At 36.6% G+C, this 21297-nt stretch overlaps 3 protein-coding genes across 3 annotated transcripts; 2 read left to right on the top strand and 1 right to left on the bottom strand.

Moving 5' to 3' along the window:
• The first annotated feature begins 681 nt into the window (after window positions 1-681).
• On the top strand, window positions 682-2236 carry LOC125190786 (probable F-box protein At4g22030). The gene has a single exon (XM_048088186.1). It carries the CDS (start codon window positions 855-857, stop codon window positions 2061-2063), a length of 1209 nt encoding a protein of 402 aa, XP_047944143.1. The 5' UTR covers window positions 682-854; the 3' UTR covers window positions 2064-2236.
• A 6072-nt stretch (window positions 2237-8308) lies between these two features.
• LOC125186857 (B-cell receptor-associated protein 31-like) lies at window positions 8309-10794 on the top strand. The gene is made up of 2 exons (XM_048083330.1): window positions 8309-8716; window positions 10231-10794. The coding sequence occupies exons 1-2, from the start codon at window positions 8431-8433 to the stop codon at window positions 10653-10655; spliced, it is 711 nt and encodes a 236-aa protein (XP_047939287.1). The 5' UTR covers window positions 8309-8430; the 3' UTR covers window positions 10656-10794.
• A 1719-nt stretch (window positions 10795-12513) lies between these two features.
• LOC125189006 (aspartic proteinase-like) lies at window positions 12514-17738 on the bottom strand. Its single transcript, XM_048086170.1, has 14 exons — window positions 17714-17738; window positions 16736-17112; window positions 16571-16631; window positions 16056-16150; window positions 15864-15976; window positions 15497-15665; window positions 15383-15422; window positions 15217-15281; window positions 14579-14692; window positions 14398-14462; window positions 14068-14221; window positions 13865-13984; window positions 12919-13007; window positions 12514-12833 (listed from the first exon to the last, which is right to left on the bottom strand). Exons 2-14 carry the CDS (start codon window positions 17105-17107, stop codon window positions 12749-12751), a joined length of 1542 nt encoding a protein of 513 aa, XP_047942127.1. The 5' UTR covers window positions 17108-17112; window positions 17714-17738; the 3' UTR covers window positions 12514-12748.
• Window positions 17739-21297: the final 3559 nt, after the last annotated feature.

Genomic DNA, 21297 nt, shown 5'->3' with positions numbered 1-21297 from the left:
CCGATAGTGTAATTATTAGTTATAAGTCACCAACTTAGTTTTAATAATATTAAGCCAAATATCACATTTGAGACAAAAATACTCATAAGTTTCACAATTTTTCCCTCATTTTTAATTTTTTCCAGTGGTTTAATTATATCGTTTCCTCATTTTAAAATAGCATAATTGTCTCTCTCCACTATCATTCTTGGTATATATCATTTGCCTAGTTCTCTATCACTACTATCTCCATGAACAAGTAATTATTAACAATTCTTAAGTATGTAGTACTAGTATTTATGAATTGGGATTTCGGACGGTCTAATGTAAAAGCTTCAGTCATATTTTCATATTCTTGAAGATTGAATTTGGCCGGTATAATGTAAATCATGTTCTGTTGGACTTATTTTTCTCTACTCATACTTCCATATTTCATAATCTACACGTAGAGTATATCATACGAATTCATTACATAAAATTGGCATTATAATTATACACAGTACATAGCTGTATGTAACAACAAACACAACTCTAACTAATAACAATATTATCATTAATTATGTACTAATGTACAGAAAAGATTAACTTGTTAGATGGTCAATTCATTGACATGGCATCATTTGGCCTTTTCAAACAGTGTTTTCCGAGTTGAAAGTCAATCCAAGACTGCCATTTTCGTTTACGGATTATATACTTCGTTAACCGTTTCAAACCAAACGTTCAGACCAAATAATCTCTCTCTATATATATCTAAGTAATAAAACCACTCTCATCTCACTTAACCATAATAGTACTCCCTTACAAATACTAATCACACATTGTACAATTTTCAAATCTAACAAAAACTCGTACTATACATTCATAAAAAGGAGTAAATGGCAACATTAATATTGAACTCATCGCCATCATCGATCTCACTAAAGCAGAGAGACATCATCAAGGCCGCCATCAACATCCCGCGGCGAGTCTCCAGAATCCAGATTCCCGGGCTCCGAACGGGAGGAGCATTCCCAGAGCAAATGGAGAAGCCTATGCAAATGCAAATCAACACCGCCGTCGTCAAAATCGAAAACTCCGATCCAACGGCTGTGGCAAAGCTCTACGCGATCATGGAAGCCGTCGCTGACCGAGTCGAGATGCACAGGAACGTCGGGCAGCAGCGCGACAACTGGAACAGCCTTCTTTTGACGTCGATCAACTCCATCACTCTGGCCGCCGCCGCGATGGCAGGGATCGCCGCCGCCGCCGGGGGCGGCGGCGGCTGCGCGGCGCTGAAGATCTCGTCGACGGTGTTGTACGTTGCAGCGACTGGTATGCTGTCGGTGATGAATAAGATCCAGCCGTCTCAGCTGGCGGAGGAGCAGAGAAACGGCGCCAGGCTGTTCAAGCAGCTTCAGAATCAGATCCAGACCGTTATTTCAGTTGGAAATCCGACGGCTGCGGATGTTAAGGATATGATGGAGAGAGTGCTGGCTCTGGACAAGGCGTTCCCGCTGCCTCTGCTCGGGGCGATGCTGGAGAAGTTCCCGGCGGCGGTGGAGCCGGCGGTGTCGTGGCCGGAGCGGAGGAGGCGGCAGGCGAGGGGAATTAGCGCGGGCGGGTACAACGGGTGGAGCGGGAAGTTGGAGGAGGATATGAGGGAAGTGAGTCGGGTCGTGAGAGCGAAAGACAAGCAGGACTATCTGAGATTGGGCGAGAAGGCGCTCAAGTTTAATAAAATTCTTGCGGTTAGCGGGCCCGTGCTGACGGGGCTGGCGGCGTTGGGGAGCGCGGCGGCGGGGGCGGGCTGCGGGTGGGGGTCGGCGGTGGCGGTGGTGGGAGGGGCGGTGGCGAGTGTGGTGAACGCGGTGGAGCACGGGGGGCAGGTGGGGATGGTGTTCGAGATGTACCGGAGTAATGCGGGATTCTTTGAGATGATGGAGGAATCGATAGAGTGGAATTTGAAGGAAGGGGAGGTGGAGAGGAGGGAGAATGGGGAGGTGTTTGAGATGAAGGTGGCGTTGCAGCTGGGGAGGAGCTTGTCGCAGCTTAGGGATCTTGCGGCGGCGGACGGCGGGGATGAGTTTGCAAGCAAGCTTTTCTGATCATGCATTACTTAATTACTCCTAATTAGTGTCGCTTAGCTAAATACTTACCTCCACTAAACCTAGTGGCATGTGTAGAATATCAACCGCTGACAAATTCATTGATTCATTTCAAATAATTAGGCTATTTTTTATGAAATTGATCACTAATTCCACGTGGAACTTTTTTTCTAGTTTGTTATTTAAAGCGTAGTAGTATAAATTTCACAGTGCTTAATGTGTGGCTAAAAGTATGGTTTACGTTAGAAAATATGAGACTATACATAATGGATTTGTTATAACTAAAGTCAAATTCTACTCACGGCCTTATATGTTAGAAAAACAAATTGAAAAGCACTTGGTAAGTGTCGACAAAAATTCGTGGAATGGAAAGGATTCTAGTTTTTTTTTATCACAATAAACAATCGTCTATGGATCGATTGGAGCATGTCCAACTTCTCCGTCTCGGTGTTGGAAGCTCGCGGATGCAGGAGAGGTGGACGACGGGAAGAAAATGGGGCCCGGGGCGGCTATAAAACACAATAGAATGAGATTATATGATACGAGTATATCTACATAATATTCCCATGGGGTGCGTTAGGGTGACACCAATCTTAAAGTGACAACATGACAACAAGTAACATGCAATCTGCAATATATATGCAAGCAATATGTGATACATAGGCAAGGAATTCAGAATATGGTTTCAAGCAATATGAAATACGAAATCAGAACACTATGGCAACACCATAGTTAAAATGACAATCTAGGCAAGCAATCTGCGATACATTAGCAAGCATTTTGCGATACAAGATCGATCAATGATAATCAAGCAATCTACGATAGGCAAGCAAGTCTGCCACATGGCAGACTAAGGTTGAATCTACTCCTAAATCTAATGGTTATCCTTGGTGGTACAGTGTCATCTTAAATGGTGTTGTCATTTTAACACAAACCTATTTCCATATCTCTATTATTTCATATATTATTGATTTAGCATATCTTTCATATTTCTTGATCACTAAGTTAGGTTATTAGGGAGTATTACAAATAGAAGTCTTTGTTATCTCTTGAATTAACCATTGAAGAAATACAATTATCTTTTATCGTATTATACTTTTCTGCAATTTACTTTTTCCAAGTCTTTGTTCATCGGTTGCTCGACGGAATTCATTCCGCGAACGGACTTCTTTTATGCGCCGATTTCTCGCCTCGTATCATCTGGTACTTTCATCGTGTTCTCATCCTCTGGTTGTCGTCATCATGTCACACGATGGTATGGTAATGATAGTCGATGTAGTTGCGTGACATGATGACGGCAATCGGAGGATGAGAACACGATGAAAGGACCAGATGATACGAGTTCAGTGATTAATTCAAAAGATAACAAAGACTTCTATTTATAATACTCCCTAATAACCTGACTTAATGATCAAGAAATATGAAAGATATGCTAAATCAATAATATATGAAATAATAAAGGGTTTTTGGCTTTTTAAACCAAAACCTTTTCCCGAATTCCGGTTTTTCCCATAAACTATGAGATTTTTTTTAAAACCACGAACTTTCATTTCATTAGGATTTTCCCAACCCGACCTGAATAACACATTTCTGGTAGAGAAGTTTTCGAAAAAATGACATGGACGCCGGCTATAGGACCCTAAAACGACGTCGTTTACGACTCAATCACATTTAAACATTACCCAACTCACCTAAAATCGAATTCAGCCAGCCAATTAAACCCTAAAATCGAATTCCGGTATCTTCGTTCATCCGTTCACTTCGAAATCAGGCGTCTTCGTTCTATCTCAAGTAGGTGAGGAGGTTGCTTTTGGGCATCCTCGTTTTGTGCGTGCCGGCTGTGGATGTCCTGGCAGTGGGCGACCTAGCCGTTAATGACAAGTGGGATTAAAATTGACACGTAGACAACCCGGGTTTCGCCGTTGACCCGCCAGGGGAAAATCCTAACGAAATGAAAGTTCGTGGTTTTAAAAACAAATCTCATAGTTCATGGGAAAAACCGAAATTTGGGGAAAGGTTTTGGTTTAAAAGGCTAAAAACCCAAAAATAAAGATATGAGAATATTATGTAGATATACTGGTATCAACTCCCTGTTGAAATCTACCTTGCCATCAAGGTGGAAACCACAAAGCAACGAGGAAAGTTAATGATAACAGAAACGTTGAGGTATAAAAGTGGTGAGCAACTGACAGATTCAAGCCAACAAGGGGTTGTGGCGTGAGTTGAAAGAAACTTATCTGCAATTTGGAGGAAGAGAACACGATGAAAGCACCAGATGATATGAGGAGACTCGTATCGAAGATAACTGCGAGAGATCGCTGAGAAGATATTGGTTCGTTCCCGGGGAAATTCATGTCGAGCAGTCAACTATCGTTCAATTAAGATTTTTGAATGATAAACTTGCATGGAAACTAGATAGTTTAATTATGGTTTTGAATGATAAACTCGCAGGGAAACTAGATAACGTAAAAGTAAAAAACAGATAAATTGAAAGTAATTCTGATATATTGATTGATTGAAGAAAATAACAATGTCTCCTATTTATAATAGGAGTATATAACTTACTGAACAAGAAATAACTTAACTTACTGAATAAGATATAAATATGCTAGAAAGATATTATAGCTAAATAAGTAATAAGATATGCTCGTATCATTATATATATAGCTTTTACTTTACTAAATAGACGCACCCTTATTATAATTCATCTGTTATTAGGATTAACTTGCATATTTTTAAATTTGTTTCATATTTTTTTTTTTGGGTTTAACCCATAGGTGTACTGAATCTGTCTTTTGGCGGAATCCGACTAATCATGTTCGACCGGACTTGTGGATTAAGGCTGAAAGTCTTCCAGTGGATGGCGGGGTTTGAACGCGTGACCTCAAGGTCACCACAGCTCCGCGCTGCCAACTGCGCTGTGATCCGTTGGTAAATTTGTATTTTAAATGAGGGCTAATAAGAATATTATCTGAGCTCATTAATTTACCTCATCTGAAGGATGGGGGATAACTCAATTTTTTTAGTGTTGTTTTAAAGAATTGTAATGGGAAAATTAAGGGGTGGATTTAATATTAACTTGCGTAAGAAGCCCAGAATTGTAACTCAATTGGGCTGAAACACATGTAGGCCTATTTTGCGTATCTATAAATTTTTGCCTGCAACCCATGGATTTGGGCTCTCAAAAGGCCTTTCAGTTTTCAACTACAAATAAAAACTTAGGAGTACTTTAGAGACACAAAAACTTGCAATTACTTATATTAGAAAATTTTAAAAAATATTATTAATTTAGGAGGTAAAAGAAAATCTTTCTTAATTAATAAAAAATTAATTTAATCTTTTATCATTTTAGGACGCTTTTATTTACATTCTCTAATTTTAGTTAGGACACCTACATCATGGATATTTTTTAAAGCATTAATAGTATATTTTAAAAAATAAATTAGCATTTTTAATTGTATTAGAAAATGTCCTTAATGAATTTTTTTTATAGTGTTCCTTTCCACTTATAAAAAGGCTTGATTATAATATTTATCTTCTAACTTTATCAATGTCAACCAACATTTAATAAACAATTAAAACACCAAATGTCGGCAAATTAAAAAATTAAAAATCAAGCGTGACACTAATTTGCTACAAACTGAAATGCGAGGACATAAAAATGTCTTTTATAAGGAAATAAGGAATCATAGTAATAGTTTGATTGATTAAATAATTATCAACAATTAAGTCGGATAAATTCTCAAACTCCATCATCAATGGAATTAATGGATTTCAGTCTCCGAATAAAAAAACGCAACATTACACAAGGAACAGTTTTCTCAACAATACACATGCAAACCATCTGATCTGCCAGTTAGGATTAAATTTAATTTTCTTAAACCAGTTAGGATTAGTTAGCCACTTGATATTCTACTTTCGTAATTAGTAGCTAATTAGTAGTTGTCCAATAAACAGAAGCTCAATTTCATGTAAATTGAATACCAGAAAATTAGCTATTTATCTTTCTAGATCTAATTCTCCTTCTTCTGCTATGCTGTAAGACGAATTAAACATAGATAGTATTAGTAGTTGTCTGCTGAAGATAAGATTTACAACTACTATAGACGAAACCAATTAATGACAATTATGAGAATTAAAACCTATTGTAACAAAAGAAAGAGACACAAAATAAAGGAACTCAGTAATAATAATCTCCGTAAATGCTGATCGAAATAATATCAGTTTCGTTTTTGTTGATGCCTCAATATAATCTTGTGAGGGGAAGTATGTAATAAAAATTAGAGTGAACTTCAAAAATAGTCCTTCGACTATGCGTTTATCTTACCCTTAGTCCATGGACTTTCAAAATATCCTCAAACAATCCTGAACTAAACGTTTATCTCGAAAATGGTCATTTTGGTCTTTTTTCAGTCGAAAAATTACTATAAGAAACTTTTTAATAAAACTGTACTTCGAGTTCCAGCATATTTATCCTAAAAAATGTGCAATGTGCAAACTAATTCTCTCATTTTTTAAAATCTTAATCCCTGAGGCTTAATTTTTTATTAAGAATATGGTTTATCAATAAAAAAAGGCAGGGTAATATAATCACAATAGGAAAATAATTCAATTTTAACAAGTAGGAGTAGTAGTTTGAGAAATGCTCAAGTTGTGAAATCATGCAGAATCCACTTTTTAAAGTTATACGCCCTTCGTTCCATAGTAATGAAAGTGGTTCTTTTTTGCATTGAGATTAAGAAAAATTGTGTTAAATGAGTTAAGTAAAGGGAGAGTAAAGTGGAAAATGTAAAATATAAAGAGATGAAGAGAGAAAGAAAGAGTAAAGTAAGCGTGGGAAAATGTGTTGACTTTTACTAAAAAAGAAAATTACTCTATTACTATGGAACGTAGGGAGTACTATGTGATACACTGATATTCCCTTTGTCCTAAGGTAGTTGTGACATTTCTTTTGGGCATGAGATTTAAGAAATTGATTTGTTAAATGTTAAAGTGGAGAGAGTAAAATATGAGAGGAAATAAAGTAAAAGAGATTAAGAGAGTAAATTAAGAGTGGAAATAATTTTTTTATAAAAAAAGAATACAACTCAATTACCTTGAGACGGAGGAGTATACTGAATTCAAATATGAATAATTCTGCAATGCATAACTAAGATTAAATCTCAACCATTGGATTAGAAAATTTGATAGTAAATTTAATGTTATATTGATGTATATTTTCGAATTTATAATGATACCTTTAGTTTCGAATGACTAATACTCCCTCCGTTTCACAGTAATAGAGGTGTTTCGTTTTGAGCTCTCGTTTTGAAAAAATGATAATAAATAGTTAAAGTGGAGGTAGAGTAAAGTAAGAGAGAGAATAATATAGTGAAGAGTCTTATCTACAATATTCTCTCTCTTACTTTATTCTTTCTTCGCTTTAACTATTTATTATTATTTTTTCAAAATGAGTGCTCAAAATGAAATGCCTCTGTTACTGTGGAACGGAGGGAGTACATTTTATTACTACATATCCCGCATCCTAGTCGTCAATCTTTCCAATCCAATAACTACGAGTTGTACCTTAAGATATACTACCTCCGTCCAAATGTTGTCCATATTTAAGTTGGTACGAGTTTTAAGAAATGTGAGTGAGCAATATTTTATGAATGGACTGAAATGACAAATATGGACAATATTTGGTGGATGGAAAGACCCCAGCGGAACAGCACTACTAACACATACAAGCTGCACAAGGTGAGAACGGAGAAATACTACTATGAAAGTATTGTTTTGATAATTTGATATGGGAAAGTAATTTGATATTTCATTGATTGTTCGTTGAATGATATTTACATAATACTCTTGCCATTATATAGACGTGTAGTGTGTGTTTACAATGGAAAGATTACAAAGACTCTTCTTCCTAAAATATTGGTAGTATCTCATTCCTTGTTTAATCGAAAATATTGGTAGAATCATAATCATGCGACGTTAATTAGCTCATATAATCGCAAGCATGAAAAAAATCTAATGAAGCAATCAATATAAAGTAAAATTAGAGTTATAAGATATTAATAAAGTAAAATTACAATTATAAGATATTAATAATCTAATCCCCATTAATGACGGCACGTCGGCAACGCGGAGGATGAATTTGCAAATAAAAAGAATGAAAGCCCTAATTCCCAAAAAACATTCATTTCAAAATTATGAATCCTCTGCTTAAAATAAAACCCCATTCTTCCATCTCTCATTTCTTCCATCTCTCATTTCTTCCATTTCCATCCCATGCCATAAATCCACACTCTGTCGAGCTGCTGAAAACTGAAAAACTAGAAGAAGAAGCAGCAGCAGCAGAAGGCACCGAGTGAAGAGAAAGAAGATGATCCAGTTGCTTTTCAGCCTAATATTCACTGAGATGGCGCTGATCGTGGCGTTCGTCTTCAAAACTCCGCTCAGGAAGCTCGTCATAATGGGGCTGGACCGCCTCAAGCGCGGCCGCGGCCCAATCGTCGTCAAGACCATCGCCGGGACTCTCTTCCTGCTCATGGCTTCCACCGTCTACAATGTGGTCGCCATCCAGAGACGTTGCATCCTAGATGGCGCTGAAGTTAATCCCACCGATCAGGTCATCCTCGCCGAGCAAATTCTTCAAGCTTCTCTCATGGGTGAGAATTCCTCAAATTGAATCCTTCTTCTGTTTCTCACCAATTCTCAATAGCGAACGCTGTATTTTCATTTTGATTGTGAGTCTTAACTTTGCGGCATCGACTCATATGTCGATTGCATCATATAGGAAAAAGAGGAGAGCATTACTAATTCAATACTTAGATTCAATTGTTTGTTTTTCTATATATACTGCTTGAACTGGTTTTCCTGTTTCACTAGATTTCCATGGTTGCGTTTAGTCTGGAGATTTGTTCATGAACCTCTGTTGTGTCTTTGGATGCCATGAAATCACTCTTTGTAGCGATGGTATATACAACAATTGTTTCATGAAGCATCCTTCAAATTTTCTTTTCAAGGTTTGGAAGTAGTATAGTTTAAGATTGTGAATTTTATAGGTCTCTTCTACTGTTGGATTAAGACGAGTACGGATATGAATTTGTCTCGAGGAAATATAGTATCTGCCCTTCCGGTGCTAGGAAATGCTATAGTTGGTTAAACCTTTATGGAAATATCATGCAATAGAAGTTTAAGTTAAAGGGTATTAAATCTGAATCGGTATATTGTTTCATTTACATACTGTAATCTGGTCCGTTAGAGCAATGGTAGATGGCCAGCATGAATAATGTGCATGGATTGGGGGTACTAGGTGCAATGTTGTATTGCTAATAAACTTAATATGGTTAGGGTCTTCAATTTTCATTAATGTGATCTTTGATCACAAGTTTATGTCACCAACCTGCTTATTTATTCCCTGGAAGTCGATATTATAAGATCAAAACCCTCTGTTGGTGGAAAAAGAGTGGTATGAGGGTATGGTTTGCAGCATACTTCATTCGTTTCCAGTAAGTATGCAGCAATAGTACTTCAGTCTTCTGATTTTGAAACTGAATGCTTTAATCCGAACATAATTGTATCGCTCTGGTCATATGACTCATATCTAGTTAATCTAAAGGACCTGAGGGTGGACCTTTTCATTAGTATGCTTATCATTACTTTTTCATCACCCATCATTAATCTATTGTTACTACTTAAGGACCCAAATACAGATGAGACGATAGATGAAGTTTATATTCTGAAACTCACTTCTTTATTGGTTTCATCAGTTTTGAAGCATTAAATATTACCAAATATTTAATGTTACTTGTGAAATAGGGATTATATACATATTTTTTGGTAAATTGTAGTATAATGTTGACGTTCTTAATATTTGGAAAGTTTTGATGATTCTTGGCTAATCCCTGTGCAGGGACCAGAATATAAGAATGATAAACCTTACCTTCCTTAAGCCTACCCTGCCATCTCAATTCTCTTTTACTCTAAAGCTAACATCAATACATGTTCCATGTTATTTTGGAATTGTTTCTCTACTTTTTGCTTTAAGCATACTTTCTTAACTGTCTAACACATGCTATTACCTGGTTAGATATTGTAATGCACAAGTCAGAAAAGTACGTTGCATGTTGTGGAATTTCTGTACTTTTCAAGATTTGAACTTATATAATTTCTGGTGCAGGATTCTCCCTATTCCTTGCCCTGATGCTAGACAGGCTGCATCACTACATCCGAGAACTGCGTATAAGGAGGAAGAGCGCTGAAGCAGTGAAAAAACAAAACCGAATTTTTGATGATAACAGGGCTCCAGCGCCTGAGGAAATCAAAGTATTGGAAGATGAGATGAGTAAACTGCGTGGGATGGTAAGTAGGCTGGAGAAACAGCTTCAAGAAAAGAGTATAGAAGCAGGTAGACTGGAGAAACAGCTTCAAGAAAAGAGTAAAGAACCAGGCAGTGCGGAAGCCAATGCAATGGCCTTGAAGAAGCAATCGGAAGGCTTTCTTCTTGAATATGACCGCTTGCTTGAAGAAAACCAAAACCTTCGAAGCCAACTGCAATCTCTAGATCGAAAATTTTCCTTTTCTGATGGTAAAAAAGTAATGTAAGGCATCATTCTATATAGTGTGGTTTTTTAAATGGCTCTCAGGCACGCCCTTATGTTGTTATACTATAGGATTTCAGGATATTCCTCCATCTTCAAAGAAAATGAGTTTCCAGTAGAAAGAGGATCCATTTTTCGTTTTCCATTTTATCGTTTAGTGATCTCCTACAAATAACAAATACCTATGATAGAAGTTTGATTTAGGTCTTCTTTTTACAATCTATCCTTTTGTCTTTTACTAATTAATAACTCTCTCCAAATATACAAAGGAATGCATGCACATGATGGAGAAGGACATGTATTTTACTTAACTAAAGTAGTGTTGCACATAATGGTACTCCTTGTGAAGATGACTCACTTTCCTTTTTGATTTGTCTCAATCAAGATAACGCATTACTAAAGATGCAAACATCATTCTTTCTACTTTATTCTCTCTCTTAGTTTACTCTCTCCACTTTACACACAAAATAAAGTTGGGCTCATTTTTCACGAACTTTTTCCATTCTATTTTCAGTATATTTTTTTAAACCGGAGTCAAGTCAAACTAAGGCAATTAAGTCACACGGAAGGAGTACTAGTTTTGAAGTCCTCACAAACCACCTAATTTGTGGGGTTGTGGAGTGGATGTACCCATATTGTTGCCATATTGTTGGACCAGAAAATAATCAATGGGCTATGCCTCTCCTGTGAGAGCATGGGTGCTTTCATTTCAACTTAGGATAACTCGGAATCCTGATTCTTGGAGTGTCCCATTCTTGATGTACTGATGTGGAATGTTCTAGAAAAGTACTGTAATTTATTTGCCACCAAAAGTACGTGTGCTCAATTTCCTTTCGGTGTGAGATAACTTGGTATAATTGATAGGATAATTTTGAGAATATTAATAAGAAGACGTTTAGTGCATAACTTGTTATATATTTGGATGTGTTCAAATAGAAAAGGGTGACTGGGTGAGTAGGGGAAGGGAAGCATACCAAAATCGTTCTTCGTTTGTTGTACTTATGAACCAAACAATATATTAGGATTTCGGATGTCACATGTAATCAATGAGATTTTTTAACACGACATTGTACCCCATCGCTAAGTTATTGACTAACCAATTTTTATTTTGGTGATTTATTTGCGGATCTATTTGTAAAGAAGTTTGTTGTGTTGGACGTGTGAAGATAGTTTTTACTTCTTTGATCTTGGTATTTACTTTAATTCCAGTTTTTGAGATTGATTGTATAATAAATTGAATTACAGAATTCTTTCAACAACAATGCCTATGTGTACAACGGATTTCTTCCGTTTTATCGATTTTATTCGGATCCGCCTTTTCTTCCGAAAAACACTCTGATCTCCGATCAGAAAAATTCCCAATTCTCCTTTTGGTGCTTCGACGCTTACAAAAAGTTCTTGCTTGGATAATTCAAAAGTGGGAGAAGACTTTTTACTAATAAATCGATATTCAAAAATCAAAATCATTCCATTCAGGGTCTTTTTTATTCTATCAAAGCGCCGGCTTTCTAAATTCTCATAGGGCAATTACTGGAGTATATAAAATTCTCAATGACACGTGCACCGGCATTCTGCTCAATTTTATATGATCATTATTTTATTATTTCTTGAATAAAAACAACCAATTCAAGGCTTATCTCAACAGGCATATACTATACTATACTATACTATACTATAAATTCGTCATTGATATACCCCTTTTGATACTATAAGCACGATGAAACTGCAATGCCACCTGGATTGGGCTCCATTACACATGAAAATATAAGACCACCAAACTTCAGATATTCGATTGACTGTTACCGGTCGTTTACTATGTTGTCAGAGACATTAAACAATAGGTAAACGCAAGAAGAAAAGGATGCCTCAAATCAGTAAACACATCACAGATGAATTCCATGCATGGTCATACAAGGCTAATTCTCTTAGCTATTGCATCACAGGCAACCATCAAACTTGACTAGTCCATACAAGCTGGTTTAACTAGAGCACACATTTACATATTTTGTTCGTATCTCTCTCTATGTAATGTCTACACCTTGATGAGAAGAACACAACCATATTAACATTACATTAAGGAGACGATGCAGACCTCGTCTACACAGCTTCAGCAAATCCAACTCTCTCTTCCCCGAAGTCGAACACGGTGTGATACCGCCCCATGAACATATCTCCCAATATCCTGCATCATTCAAACCACAAAACTCACAGCCTAGAATAAACGGATCTTATGAACACTGGCCAATATATACTATATGGAGCATTACCAAAGAGGTCCACGGGGAGGAGGAATGTCAATACCGGTGAAACCGCTTATGCATTGAGCTGCGGCACCCTCGCCTACCTTCAGTATGTACTGATTATACCACCATAAAAACACCAAGTGTCAGCACAAGTCAAATGAGCCAAACCTGCTTTGCTTCTCTTCTTAAGGAAGGAATCACATGTTGGCTCGACACTCACAGCTCAACGAGAATCCTTCACTCACTAGCTGACTGGATTACTATATCTTGTAACAATCTATCATCTCAACTCATCAACTTTCAATCTTTTCATTTTTAAAAAACTGGCAGTGGGTTTTTTCATTGGGACAGGGAAGTCTTCCGTATTGCTCCTATTTGGTCAGCAAGCGACTCGATGAAATACAATGCTACCAGACTAAAACAAGTTCATTTGTAGAATTTGGATGGCTGACCGAGGAGAACCATACACACTGTATATAGTATTTGTAAATAAAATGAAGAATCAATTAATTCCATATTAACCATATTTTTACTCAATCTGCCAACTTGCCTCCCTTTCGTAACTACTAGTACTAAAAAATTAGTGTCCATGGCTATATACCACTATAACTAGCTAACAACCATATCTATCTTAGATATCATTAGATGAGCTGTAGAAATATTAGTCCTGTGTCAAAATGGGGTGTGATCCAAGTAGGTAGATGAGAAGCTAGAACTGTTAGATCTCAGAACACAAACTATATTATTTTTTGACTGCTAGTGCTTGTATAAATGAAGATTGAGGCTTACACTAGAAATTATCTATGGACATAGACAAGAAACATTACTGATATTATGTACATGCCAATTACTCAGTGTCGAGAGGAACTTATAGATCATTAAACTGGCAAAAGAGCCCACACTTGACATCTGATTAAGGATGAAGAACAGTGATACAGTTGAGTAGCAACTTAAGCAGAGGTATGCATACCTCATCCGGGGAGAGATCAAAAACTTTGCCACCAATTGTGAAGGAGACAGTTGGCATCGAAGAAATGCTAGCACAATCAACAGCTGACTGTCCCATGGGACTTGGGAGTCGCTCACAAAGCTGTGATTTTGTTACAACAGAAGTGAACACATTAGATGAGAGTAAAGAAGAAACAACAGATAGTCTAGGATGCACAAGGGTACCTCATTGACATAGTTCAAGATGCGGTCTTGAGTTTGGTTCTGTCTGAGTTGATTTTGCATCCAAACAACAGCCATTTCACAGACAGAGCACATTACATCATTCGAACCAGATGATTTACCATCTCTTTCATCAACCACACTTGCAATTCCAGCACTAAACAGAGAAGTGTCAAGAACTAAAATCAAACGCAGATACCTAACACACTCAACAGCACTTGCCCAGAACCACTAATTCACATTTAAGAGTCAACATAAAACTACATAGTCCAAGACGAGAAAGCTCCACCAGGGATGGGGTAGGATACCGAGTACAGAATAAAAAAGATTTACCTCACACCATGGGTTCCGTCAAATGTGCATAGACCAACTTGGGAGCATACCTTCTTTGGTTGAGTCTGTCACATTGAGCACAGAATGTGAGGAAGATATCAGATGCTAAGTCATTAACAAACTTCGACACTATGTGAGATATGAGAAAGTGCCATCTGAAACTAGATTAGTTGTTCCTTACCTCTGCCATGAGAAGTTCCATGATAGCTTGCCCATATTGTTCAACAACAGCCTTGCACTCTTGGCTAACAACTCCAGCAGCCCCAATTGCATGGTTAATCATTGCCACCACAGTCTACAAATATCACAAGGAACAGAAGCAATCACATCAAACAGTCCAACAAGCTTCAAACCAATCAACCAACTTCATCTTTTATTTCATTCTCCGTGAAGACTAAACCTCAAAGTCTATGAAAATCTATTGTATGTGGGCTGCGGTGTACTAGCCACATACTACTATAGATTTATCCCTCGGTGCTCATGTTAAAAATCAATGAAGTGGGTTGTAGTCCTGCAACACCAACAAGTGGACACACCAGAGACTAACAAGGACAAACAATAGATACAACATACTCCCTCCGTCCCATAGAAATAGGCCATTAGGGTTGCCAGTAATAAAATACACATAGGAAACATCAGTTTTTACTTTTATGAAACATACATCAGTTTTGGAAGCACAACCGAAACATTTATTCCATATAAGAATGTTGAAGCTAGTTATATTGAAATAGATCTAACCATGCTGGAAGTGCAATACATAATGCAGGACAGAAATAAGATCTTTTGATATAGATTATTTAAAAAAAGATGCAAGCATACCGTTGGGCCAGCAAAGAGAGATGTTCCAGAGTCAGCAATTGCAGAACACCCACCATTGCAGTAACCTATGACACACAAGATAATAGTATTGATTAATCAGACACACGCACAATATGAGATTCTAAGTGGCTAATACCACCAATGGAATCACAGAAATAGTACGTACCACTTTCTTCTCCATCAATGAGCACATCGCCCATGTCAAACTGTCAACAGAACTATCCAGAGTAAAAAACATTATCCTAAATTATCTTTTGATTAAAAATTTCCTGAAACCAACCTGCCAGTAACCTTTCTGAGACACAGGAACGTATGTATGTCTACCAATATAATGATTTGGATCAACTCCACCAAAAATCAGTTCACCTCCCTCCTCGTCCTTTAAATTTCGGTTGAGCCAAAATGAGAAGACAGGCTCTTTAACAAGACCTTGCTTGACCATGTTGTACCTGGTAGATACAAATGGCTAACCATATTATCCTTTAAGCAAAAAGACATGGTGAGCATGCCAGCTATCAAAAGCTTAGCAAGGGGAGCTAAATGAAAAAGTAACAACCCTGGCCCTTGAAACAACCCCTTCCACAAAAGGCAGCATCGACCAACATAAAGTGAGACTAAGCCAACCCACATAACAAGAAAAACCATACCACACTGGGGTTGCATTTCCTACTGAGATCTCTTTGAAACCAAGTCCAAGTATGCCATCAAACTTGGCCACCAAAAATGTAACACCAGGTTCTCTTGTTGCCTCAATAAATTCCTGGAATAAATCAATGCCATCCCTGTAAGTCTCTTACCAAGTTACCATAACAAACATAAACTAAAAGAGTAGGGAGGACCTGGTTCTTCACAACTAGATGACCGACTTTGATGTTGTCCTCACTGAAGAATCCAGAGATAGCCCCAGTCCCATACTGGATAGCAGCAGATTTTCCTAAAGACAAAAAAAATTACAGCAGACTTATATTGCATTTCTAAGCATAACCCACATCAAATCACATTGTCTATAATACTATAACTTAAATCATACAAACATGTTGATAAAACCCTATTGATTAATACAAGTCCATGGAACTTATCTATAAAAGGGTAAATGGTAACGGTACAATGCAAACAACAATCAGATATACATAAGATTCTCCAGGAAGTGTACTCCATTCCCCATATGTAATATATCCAAAGAATTAAGTTCTAAGTATTAACTGCTTCATGTTTAGTCCCAAATATAGCCATTTATTAGCACATATTAATTCCAAAGTATTAAGTATGCAATGCCATTAATTGGTACTCAAGACACAAAAAAAAAAACGCAACATGCTAATGTGAGAAGGAAATGGCAGGGGATATAACATACCATTCTTCCTGTAAGTACTTGACTGGCTTGACTTGTACTTGGAGTGAAAAAAACAAGGAATCTACACCAAGGAGTTAGAGAATTGAATCCCACACAATGAGAAGAGTTGGACACAGTTTATTCCGTTATAAAACCACTTCAATTATTTAAACAGTCAACACTTACAGAGAAGTAACATTTTGAAGAGGGCACCCACAGATTGGAGCTACCCGTGTCAAAAATCACCGTGAATTTCTGTGGGGGAGTACCAATACCAATCTCTCCAAAATACTGGGCATCCATGTAATTCTTGAGTGCAACAATATCAGTATCTCCAGACTCGCTATATTTACCTCGGAAATTATACTTCCGAATTGAGGCTCTCAAAGTTTCTGATTCTTTAGACTCGAGCCGAGCAGCAAGTCGATTGTTTTGATCAAACTTCAACTTTTTTAGTCCTATTCGTAGCAATCCATCATCCGATGCAGAAAATGCAAGAGAAAAGAACAAGGTTGCAAGGAAAAAGGTGGAAGCAACACTGTTAAATCTGGTTCCCATTTTTCCTGCAGCACGGATTAACAAGTTACTCTACTACTCTGCAAAGAGTACATGCAATATCACGACTGTATGTATACTCCCTGACGGTTTAATGCTAGTTTTATCATCTTGATATGCTCTGCCTTAGATTCTATAAGATGAATGAATGTCGAATCAACAATTCTGAGATGCTTACCAACCATGCAATCAGAAAATCGTCAATTCGGCAGAAACATGTGAAATTAGAAAGAGTAGAGCAAAGTACAGGACAACAGAAGCGAATCTAATTTTAGAAAGGGGAAAATGAAAAAGGAACAGTGAAGAACAAAAAATTGAAGGACAAAATTCTATAATCCATATTCGCAGTGCATGCGTCGTCTAAACAAGGAAAGTGCGATAATAAATAGGGGAAAACATCACAAGCAGAAATTGGATGACTAACACCTAAGAAAAACCCTTCGATCATCATGTTTCCTTCTACTAATTGCTTTTTTTGTTAATTGGTGTTTGAAGCACTATCAAAATGTGAGTCCAGTACTGAATCAAAAGAAAATAAATGGAAGAGTTCTCAACGAAAAAAGAAAGCATACGAATCCAATGGCATGCACAAGAGATTAACACACTCACCAAAACTGTGAAGAGGTAGCAGTGATGAAAGTGATGAAAGTGATGAATGTGAAGAGGGTGGTGAATAAATACTTAGTGCAGCTTCAGTTTCCCGAAAATCGCAGCCGTCAATTAAAGACTTATTGTTTATAGAGCCGTTGGATTGCCGGCAAATGTCAGTCTCACGAGATGCAATTTCAGAAGCAGGTTTTCCCGTGTGTCGCGGCGCATGAAGATTACGATGCGCAGCACCATTAGAGGCGTGTGATATGATCGACGGTGGGAAGTGGTCGTGGTGGAATTCATTTCATTCGTTACTTACGAAGGTGTAAGTGAGCACTTACGTGTCAGCAAAGCGTGTTAAGAAGCGTTACACTCGACACTTTGGCTATGAAGGTTTTATCTTTTCCTTTTTTTTATCTTTTTATTTTGGGAGTTCTTTTTTTGCTTATAGATTAAGCAAGAATGAAGTAGAGTATTGACTCATTCAATTTTAGTAAACCTATGTTCAGGAATAATTTCTTTTAGTATAAAGAATTTTTTTAAGATTGATTATCAGGTTTTCTTTATAAACTGATAAGCGGTATTTCAATTATAGGGAAAATAAATAGCATGATATTAGTCAACATATGTTCATATATATAATAAAGAATGGTTAATAAGTAAAATACTGAGGTGGTGTTTGATTATGTAAATAATATACACATATAATAGTGAGCACGACTAAATTAAGATAAATTTTGTTTAATATTATATTAATCTATATTAATCCAATTTTGTTAAAATATTGAAATAGCTTAAGATTTAATTTTGTGTTTACCTTATTTATTTTGCAGATGGTAAATCCAATATTAATAAAATTAAAATTTCCCATCCACCATACGTCCATACCCATTCCAAAATTTTCTTCAAACTCGTTCGAACAAATGGTTTGATTGAATATGCACTCATCTATTTTAAAATAAATTTGGAGGAAATCTTTCTCTTCAACTAAGCACTCTGGATCGGGGCTGAATAACCAACTTCAATTTCTTGGGCAGTCCTATAAACATTGTGGGCCAAACTAATTAAAGGTAGATCATACCATCCGGCCTGTTTGTGCCGCAATGGACCAGGTTATATATTGTTTTGGGATTTTATGGCCCACAAGGATCCCATTTTGTATCCTAGAGTAGACTCTAACTTCCAACTTATCTAATTTATTGTTTTAATTTGGATCACGATGCTTGACATTTGTGCTAATTGTGTGAAATAACTTTTTTGGTGTCATAATTAATAATAAGTAATTAATTTAATTTAGTAGAAGTGATATAAAACTTTCCATTTGGTTAAGTATATTTTTCTCTATATTTCATTGATTTCTCTTCATTATTGCTCTTTTACTATCATCTTTGAAGTGTGAGGGCAAACAATTCCAACATTGGAGAATGAACAAGACTTGCTAGTGTATAAATGGGCTACCCCAATTCCATTAGTATGAGGCATTTTGGGATGTACCTCAAGAGCAAAACCATGAGGGCTTTTGCCCAAAGCGGACAATATCATACTAATGTGGAGTTCAGGTGTGCACTACTAAGAAATCCCTACACGAAGGAACCACACATTAGTTCTGCAAACCAAACAAGAACCAATATTATACTCATATGCCCTCTGATTCTCGCATTCAATTATTTTAAAGGTAGATGGTGTTAGGTCATCCACAATGCTATCTCTTATTCATCCCTTAACTATTCATGGGTCACACTGTACTTTTCAGCCCATCTATTAACTAAGAGAAAGCACTTGCATCCCTCCATCTCTTAACCATCTCACCCCTTAACTATTCATTCAATTTCATTTTTTATTTTTAATTTCAACAAATTCAATTAATAAAAACACACTTCATTAAATAAAATAAACATAATTTATGTTAGAGTTTGTATACTAGAAATCACGTTTCGAGTGATTGAATACTGTAAAACTCTTATTTTATTTTCCAATGAATAAAACAGATTATTTTTGTCATAATGTTGTTATATTTTACATTTAATGGATGTTAATACATGTTCAAATGTATAAGTTAACTTAACAAAGTCTAAGTCTTTGTTTTAGTAGACCGGTTGTGGGCGTCGTCCACTTTAAGGTAACACGGTCAATTCTAAACAAAGAAAAAGATGAATTTCACAACCTAGATGGAATTTGACTATCCATCGAGAAAGGTTGCAATGTCAGTCCGCATATTTCTAAGCCTTACTGAAATAAGATGACATTGGTGTGGTATAGCACTGAACGGATCTAACAGCAAGACTTGTCCTTGGGCTATCTACTGAAAGGCGAGGTCTTGATAATATTTGTTTCTTAACCAATGTAGGTTAGCATTGAGCATACGGTATTGATTATGCATTACTTTGACTTATCAAATGGTGCGGGTTTTTCGTAACCCAATTATCCTGATATATTGGGTAGTGGTGATCAATATCTAGCGGTGCTAGGATTGCTATTATATTGAATCGTGCGCGAGCTGAGTCTCGTTTGATAATGTCCTCAAGAGGAGCGCGAAACAATGTTTTATTATTCGGAACCTAGCTAGTTGGAATTTGATTACTCTATGAATAATAAATAAGCGTTTCATGCTAAGTCCACTCTTGGAATTAATAAGAAGTTAATTAATTAAGTCAATAGCAGACATTAATTAATTAATGGACATTTTAATCTTAAGCGCGGGAAATGAAAGTTAAACGGAAACCCGGATTACTTGTAATTTCGGATTTGGATGGGGAGAGTTCAATATTACTTCTGTAGTGGCTGCTCATAATATTCCAATTATAACTTATACTCCCTCCGTCCCAATAAATATGAAACATTTGGTTTCAGGCACAGGATTTTATGCAAGTGTTATTTTGTGAGTTAATGAAGAGAGAGTAAAGTAAGAGAGAGAAAAAGTAGAGAGAGTGATGTTTCCATTTTAGGAAACGTTTCATTTTTAGTGGGACAACCCAAAAAGGAAAACGTTGTATTTCTAATGGGACAGGAGGGAGTATTAAATTGTGGGTTCAATTTAATTAGTAAAAAGTAAATTGGATGAGCCCATATCCAAAACCTTCCATAGATCTCTGTCTGGGCCCAAAAGGAACTTAATATAAATAGGAGAATAAAGGAGACAGAAAAATACAATTTCATTTTTCGTAATTTTTGAAAATTTTCGGCCCCCTAGCTAAAGGAGATTTCGAATTCCACTCCTATTCCCAAAAGGATTTCTTCTGTCTTCTTTATTTAAGTCCTAGTATTCTAGTAAGATCAGCCCACACTGATATTGGAGTACAGTTCGGGAACCAGAGAGAAGATTTGTGGTCTAGTATTCAAAGCATCGCGTAGAGAAGAAGCTAGCCATCTTCAATTCTTTGGAGAATTAATTAGGTATTTTTCTGCTCCGTAGAAAAGCATGTTTTAGGTTTCAATATTCTTAAAGCATGATTAATTCAAGTTATGAGCATGATATATGTGATAATTATGCGAATAGATTTTGTCTAAATAATCTGCTAAATAGATCTGATTATTATGTGATTTATTGGTGTGATTAATAATTGTAAAATTATAATAATCAAGTTCAACACCGCTTCCGCTGC

Source organism: Salvia hispanica, chromosome 5 (assembly GCF_023119035.1).
Source record: "Salvia hispanica cultivar TCC Black 2014 chromosome 5, UniMelb_Shisp_WGS_1.0, whole genome shotgun sequence".
Taxonomy (NCBI): domain Eukaryota; kingdom Viridiplantae; phylum Streptophyta; class Magnoliopsida; order Lamiales; family Lamiaceae; genus Salvia; species Salvia hispanica.
This window is presented reverse-complemented; position numbering and strand designations above follow the sequence as displayed.